Source organism: Neohortaea acidophila (genome assembly GCF_010093505.1).
Source record: "Neohortaea acidophila strain CBS 113389 unplaced genomic scaffold BDY17scaffold_26, whole genome shotgun sequence".
NCBI lineage: Eukaryota > Fungi > Ascomycota > Dothideomycetes > Mycosphaerellales > Teratosphaeriaceae > Neohortaea > Neohortaea acidophila.
The window spans coordinates 1-6,861 of NW_022985535.1; the positions used below are offsets into that span (position 1 = coordinate 1).

Sequence of the window (6,861 nt, forward strand, 5' to 3'; positions counted from 1 at the left end):
CCATCCGCGACAGCGGCAAACAAGCCTGCGAATGTGCGAACGCAGAACGCCTGTGACGCATGCCGAATCAGCAAATCGAAAGTCAGTCCATCTCTAGGCGCGTCATTGTGATTAAAAGCAATGTTCCGTGCCGTGACGCACTTCCCTTCTCGTTCCAGGCTCACAGATTCCCTATCCAGTGCGACGGCACTGTTCCCTGCGCTCGGTGTCAAAATAAGTGGCTGGCGTGCACTACGTCTCGCCTTCACGCAAAGGCCGTGGGCCCGATATCAGCAGAACATGTGGCAACGCTCCAGGCGCAGCAAAGGCGACTCGCCCTCGCGGTGTCTGCGATGGCCCACGTGATCAAACAAGCAGAGTCGCGCGGCTTTGTCGAAGACGATAGTAGGGCCAGCGCCACCGTCGCGCCGCTCTCACCTGTGGAAATGGCACATACCTTACAGAGGTTCGCCCCCGACGACCCAACAGCCGCCACAGTACAGGTAGATTCGACTCCGGAATATCTCGAATCCCAGTCTAAGAAGCGTAGACTCATCCCCAACAGCGATGTCCCGATGGCCGACTCCCCACAATTGGGAGGTCCTGCGGAAGATCTGCATCCCTTCGAGAAATTCTTTGCGATGGTAAAACGGCAGAATATTGGTAATCCGATGCCAGTAGAACCTGTTCCGACAGCTTCGACCCAGCCTGGCACCGCCGCAAATGAAGGGCTCGAGATAATGGATCCGTCTGCACCGACCTTCGAGTTCCACCCACAGCTCGCACCGTTTGTGGACTTAATCGACTGGGAGGCAAGCCTGGAGCATTTTGTCGACTCTCAGTACGATGGAGAGAACTTCAATTGGGCAGATCTCGATACGTTCAATGTTCCCGACACGATGTCTTGACCCATCAAGATATTTGAGAGATGTGCTTGGCGTCCAACGGGGAGTGGATCGATATATGCGGAGGATCCGGAAGCGCTAAGGCGTTCTTACCAATTTCGAGGCGTAGATATACCATGCAGGCAACCCATGCCACGACACTCGGTGGTAATGTCTGTTACTCAATGGAAAAATCTTGATGCTTTGTCTTCATGTAATTCCTTCCGAAAATACGTGTTTTCCGACGAGTTTGTGAAGTGGACCTAGCACGATGCAAGAGAGAGAGGATGCGTTGGCTGAAGAAGAGGCTGGTCTAGATGAGCTCGCAGCACCGGCGCCAGACGATAACCCCAATGAGGACGACTACTATCAACATGAGAGCCTAGAGTCCGCTCGTCATCGTGCTGACGTCTCACCGATCAAAGGAGAGCGGCAAACAAAATCTCGACTCGAGAGCAGCCTCACGCAAGTCTACATCGTCAGCTATCTCATCTTCTTCTCCATCTTTGGCGTTCTCGCGCGTATTGGTCTACAGGCTCTTACTATCTATCCTGGCGCTCTTGTGGCCAACACAGACCTGTGGGCCAATGTTGGCGGCAGCTTCATTATGGGGGTACTTCGCGAAGACCGCCTGTTGTTCCGCCGTCACTGGAGAGAGCATGTTCAGAACGCGCAGAAGAACGCAGGTTCCAGCCCTGCAAACAGCCATCGCGGCTTGGACACCAGCGACACACCTGATCAGGAGAATATCATGGACGCGGCACGCAAATCCTTTACTTCCGCAAGAACGGGGATTCCAGCTTACGTTGGTTTGAGCGTGGGGTTTTGCGGCTCCTTCACATCATTTGCTTCGATCTGTCGGGACGGTTTCCTGGCCATTGCAAACGACATCAACACTGCCCCAATCTCAACAAAACAGGCTGGAGTCGAGTTCAGGACGCGACCAAGCGGGGACAGCGTCATGGCCCTCCTCGCCGTCATAATCTTAGAAGTCGGCTTGAGCATTGTAGCGCTCACTTGCGGGGCGCACTCTGCGACATTCCTCGCACGTCCGGCGGAGAAAGTCCCCGTATTGAATCTCAGCCGGATGCTGAATCCTCTCATCGTCGTGTTGGCATTCGGTTGCTGGCTTGGGGCGACCCTAATGACGATTTTTCCCACTCACGACGTCTGGAGGGGGCGCGTTCTTTTCAGCATAGTCTTTGCACCACTTGGCACCCTTTCACGATTCCAAATCTCAGTCCATCTGAACAAATTGGTGAAGAGCTTTCCCCTCGGAACCTTTGCCGCCAATGTCCTTGGGTGTTGTGTGATGGGCATGAGCTACGATCTACAGATGTCTTCGGCCGGATCTGCCATTCTCAGCTGCCAAATTCTACAAGGAATTATCGACGGCTTTTGCGGTGCGCTGACGACGGTGAGCACGTGGGTCCTCGAGCTGGACACCCTGAGGTTAGAGCATGGGTATTTCTATGGAGCTTGCAGCATCTTCGCCGGTGTTGGCTGTTTCACCGTGGTGATGGGTTCTGTAAAGTGGACGACTGGCTTTGTTGCTCCAACATGTAGTGTTTGATATGGAGCTTTATCAACTTAAAATCCCTAGATGAGCAGATACTGTTGCTATCGCACTGATAGAACGTTTTGTTCAAGACACCCGAGCACAAAGAGCGTCAATATAGTGGTACGTTGAGCGACGCCGAACGAGCAATATGAACTTTCCGCCCGTCTTTGATATAGCACTCGTGTCTCCACGCGCTTGAGAAGGTCAAGATGCGGATCCATCGACGTGGATCGTCAAGTGCAGATCGCACTGGCTCGCGATGCAGGTCGCTAGTAGCTGGTGAGTTTTCGTGTAGATAGCGAGGCTGTGTACTATTGAAGGAATCCGGTGTATGACCAATCGAGCATGGACACTGCGCCCCAGAAAGTCTTCTGTCCGATCTCTGAAGGCCAGAGTCAGGATTTGACATGATCGCGTCGGCAATCGACCTTTCCATGACCTTCGTCTGCGCCTCTGCCCGGTGACTTGCCATAGGTTCCTTTTCGATCTCTACCTTCTGATTCAATTGTTCACCTTGAATCCCATCCGAAACTGCCGTCAGCCACTCAAGCTGCCGTCGCACCTGGCCTGACGACTTCGTCCAATGCCACCGTCCTGAAATGCCCTGATCACGCGTGTTCGATGCCTTCGGCCTCCTTGGTGGGGTACAAGGATACTCATTCATGGCTCTCTCATCAAGTGGTCCACTGATTGCCGCCGCAGCGAGTATTTGCTCGACCCAGATGGAAGCCGTCTCGGCTGTGGGAGCGACGTATAGCAGCTGTTCGCCCTCCACTCGGAGACGAAAAGCGTTACCGCCGTCTTTAGAAAAGGCGCGCACGCGGTCTTTGGAATCCACCGCGAGGCCTGCATCGGCGAGTTGTAGAGTGTATGCGCGAGCTCGGCTGAGACTGGAATGGTGTTCACGACCGTGGTGTTGTGGGATAGGGATGAGTTCAAAGACTAGGCTAGTACCTTAGTTTGCCTTCGACGTATTCCCATCTGCTTCGCGCTGCTGCAGTTGCTGGTTTGTGGAATTCCTTTTTACGTAGTAGTCGTCCTTGGAGATTGATTGTGCAGCGATACGATGGCGGAGCTTCAGAAGAATCGAGGGCTCGATATGCTGGAAGCGCCAGTGTCACCGTCTCTCTCTCTTTGACATGAGCAAATCTTTGCATTCGTGAGGCCGGTAAGAAGAGTCTTCCTTTATGGTCGACAAAGTCGTGGTCTCCGCTCAACCCGTAAGCATGTCTACTCGACCGCCAGCGTGATCGTACTTTTACAGGCTATCAGTGGACTGACACTTTGGATACCCCTAGTAAGGACCTCGGAAGCTCGGATGGACTAGTGTTGTATTTCTCCGAACCCTCTGGCCCAAGGCTGAATTCGGAAAGGTACGGAAGAGACTGTAACTGGAAATGGAGGGCAATGTGACCGTGAGGAACTTCTGTGTGCGAATATTACGGCACTGTTCGGGTTTATGTCTATCGAAAACTTTTCAATTTGCTAATGATGGGCTGAGCGGAATGACTCTCCCGCATAACGAATCGAGATCTTCCGAAGATGCAAGTCGTCTTCGATGTCCATCAAGCGATTGTATTTGACCACGCGCTCTCCGCGGGCAGGCGCACCAGACTTTAGATGCCCTGTTCGGAGACCTACGGTCAGATCGGCAATGAAATCGTCAGTCGTCTCTCCTAAACGATGTGACACGAAGGCAGACCAGCCTGCAGAGTACGCCTCCTGGGCCCTGATCATTTGCGTTAGCTCTGAGCTGGGTTCACAAAGGAAAAAAGGGCTACCTACGCTGCGATGGCTGCCGTCACTGTCCCTATCTGATTCACTTTTAGAAGCATGCTGTGAAGGGCGTTCTTCTGGACGGCTTTTCTGACTCTGTTGATATTTGTGGCAAGCAGATCATCTCCAACAAGCTCCACTTTGCAGGGCTGGTTGAATTTCGAAAACGCATCCCAGTCGTCCTGGCCAAATGGATCCTCTAGGAAGACAATCGGGCATTTGTCCAATAGTTGACGATATAGCTTTCCCAGCTGTGCGGCATCCAGGACATTCGGCTTGTCTGTCTTGAATCCAAGATTATACCCATCTTACTGAAAAACGACCGGGATGCGGGATCGATGCCAATCTTGATCTTCCCCTCATGACCAGCCTTCGCAATGGCCGCGACGAGAAGATCCAAGGCTCCCTCTGGATGACCGATGGGAGCTGCGCAGCCTCCTCCATCGCCTAGACCGAAGACCAAAGACCGAATGCTGCCTTGCCGTACTTCTCCTGAATGATACTTTTCAGCGCCATGTATGTCTCGGCATTCCACTGCACGGCCTCGGTGAAGCTGCTCGCCCCCGTGGGCGCAATCATGAACTCTTGAAAAGCCATTGGGTTGCCGCTGTGATCGCCGCCATGCAAGACGTTCATGAAAGGAACGAGCATAACGTATTCATTCGTCGGGTATCCACCCTCACTCGCGAGGAATTCGTACAGCTGAACTCCCCGCGCGGCTGCTCCTGCTCTTGCCGCAGCCATACTGATTGCCAGAATGGCATTAGCACCGAGTTTGCTCTTGTCCGCTGAGCCGTCGAGTCGGATCATGAGTTCGTCGATCTTCTTTAGGTCGTGCGCGGGATCGAGGCCACTCTCAGTGATCTTGGGCCGGAGAACGCGATTGACATTGCCACATGCTTTGGTCACTCCATTCCCGTGGAATACGGACATATCGCCATCGCGCAGTTCGACGGCTTTGTAGTCTCCTTTGGATGCTCCCGAGGGAACAGGTCCGCGGAAAATGTCGTGAGAAGATTTTAAGTCCAGTTGTACCGTGGGCTTCCCTCTCGAGTCAAGATGTTGGGAGGCGCGGATGGATTGGATCGCCATGGCGGAGGTGGGCCGAGGGGAGGGAATGCAAACATCGTTGCCAGTGTGTAACTTGCTGTATTGTATCTATTCGCGCCTTTGGCACCGTCCTGCAGTTTCGGCTGGGGTTGTGTGCGAATTCGTGAAGTCCTGCCGCTGCTGAGGTGTATCCGACGAGGTTGAATGACGTCTCGCGCAAAGCGGCGATTGCTGATCACACTGACCTTAGCGCATCCGAAGATGCCGGTTGCGCGCTAGTTCCGCAGTTCCCATCCGATACTGCCGATGGTCGAGGAGACAGGGATAAGGCTGGCTATCACCGCGGAATGATAATAAGACGGTCTGACTATCTTGAGAGCATTTGCCAGATTACGCCATCGCAAACATCTCCTATCGAAACTATCCAGCCGCACGACGGACATCGCTATGACATTTTCCGAAAAATGGTCTACATTTGTGTCGAAACTCCGGCGAGGGAATTCCGCATCAAGCAAGTCCGAAGTAACACAGCAACATCAACACCACCACCACCACCAGCACCAATCGTTCGAAGACGAATGCGCCAATCTCACCGAAGTTTCCGCCCCAGAACCCGTGCAGAATCGAGATGAGGATGCTCCTGTCTATGTACATCATACGCTTGAAGAGGAACGATAGTTGGAGAAAGGGCTCAATATTGAAACGATTGGAAGCATGTCGGGCTCGATGAGAGTACATTGATATTATACAACTTTCTTAACGATGTTCATCGCAATCTGGATTATTCTACAACTTTCTTAACAATCTCCATCGCAATCTCCATCAATGATATTCTCATGCCTTCAACGAAATTGTGCCCTCTTGTACGTACCTCAGTCATCCAAGTCCACAATCTCCACCTCACTCGTCATAACCAGTGGACTTTTCCTCGCCGCTTCCGATATGAGTTGACCACAATGCCGCGCATCCCACAGTTCCGGCTTGCTGCTGCAAAGCGGGATTGCTGAATGCAACGCAACTCTGACAAGAGCGTGCTCGGAATCTGCCTCGTTATCGAAGGGTGTTTCATCATCGTCGTCATCGCTTAACCACTCTAGAGAGCTTGTTGTGGTCTCATCTGAAGGTGCATCCAACTCGGGAACTTTGTATAGTTCGGCATCCGCACCTGTACAAACAATCTTCGTAGTCGCTGCACTCAATCCTCGTAGTCGCTGCACTGGGGCCACAGCGCACCTTCATCATGGATGGAGGGGCGAGGGCAGATGCTCGGCGGGAAATTTTGATTACGTCTAACATCAACAGGTGTGCGACGACTCTTCTTAGATCTGTGCTCTCTTGTCGGAATTATTGATGGAGCTTCGTGTCAACGAGAGTCTGTAGCGCATGGTCTGAAATTGTGACAGTGGATGCGCCACAGGCATTGCACGCCGATAGTCGTGAGTTGTTCCCGACATTGGCGGTTTTCGTCGCCGGCCGTCGTGAGTCACTACTGAAAATAGATCCAGGATGTATGGAATAATGTAAAGGGACTTTTGTCCTTTTGTAACCTCCATCTGTGTTCACATGCCATGTGTCGGGTCGTACGGATGCCTCAAAAACGGCGACTGCCTC

At 52.7% G+C, this 6,861-nt stretch overlaps 5 protein-coding genes across 5 annotated transcripts; 2 read left to right on the forward strand and 3 right to left on the reverse strand.

Annotated features, from left to right (window-relative positions):
* Positions 1–1,034, forward strand: BDY17DRAFT_306379 (uncharacterized protein; the record flags this gene model as incomplete). The annotated part of the gene is made up of 2 exons (XM_033735021.1): positions 1–81; positions 180–1,034. Coding segments are annotated over 2 exons (789 nt in total), but the record flags the coding sequence as incomplete, so codon positions are not given.
* Positions 1,035–1,134: 100 nt separating this feature from the next.
* On the forward strand, positions 1,135–2,436 carry BDY17DRAFT_258942 (CrcB-like protein-domain-containing protein; the record flags this gene model as incomplete). Its single annotated transcript, XM_033731824.1, has 1 exon — positions 1,135–2,436. One exon carries the CDS (start codon positions 1,135–1,137, stop codon positions 2,434–2,436), a length of 1,302 nt encoding a protein of 433 aa, XP_033585002.1.
* A 97-nt stretch (positions 2,437–2,533) lies between these two features.
* Positions 2,534–3,581, reverse strand: BDY17DRAFT_314239 (uncharacterized protein; the record flags this gene model as incomplete). The annotated part of the gene is made up of 2 exons (XM_033735796.1): positions 2,534–3,314; positions 3,379–3,581. The coding sequence occupies 2 exons, from the start codon at positions 3,579–3,581 to the stop codon at positions 2,534–2,536; spliced, it is 984 nt and encodes a 327-aa protein (XP_033585003.1).
* Positions 3,582–3,826: 245 nt separating this feature from the next.
* Positions 3,827–5,292, reverse strand: BDY17DRAFT_341791 (Enolase, C-terminal TIM barrel domain-containing protein; the record flags this gene model as incomplete). Its single annotated transcript, XM_033737999.1, has 4 exons — positions 3,827–4,153; positions 4,210–4,480; positions 4,513–4,647; positions 4,668–5,292. 4 exons carry the CDS (start codon positions 5,290–5,292, stop codon positions 3,910–3,912), a joined length of 1,275 nt encoding a protein of 424 aa, XP_033585004.1. The 3' UTR covers positions 3,827–3,909.
* Positions 5,293–6,055: 763 nt separating this feature from the next.
* BDY17DRAFT_357022 (uncharacterized protein) lies at positions 6,056–6,489 on the reverse strand (the record flags this gene model as incomplete). Its single annotated transcript, XM_033738294.1, has 2 exons — positions 6,056–6,461; positions 6,484–6,489. 2 exons carry the CDS (start codon positions 6,487–6,489, stop codon positions 6,123–6,125), a joined length of 345 nt encoding a protein of 114 aa, XP_033585005.1. The 3' UTR covers positions 6,056–6,122.
* Between the last annotated feature and the right edge of the window lie 372 nt (positions 6,490–6,861).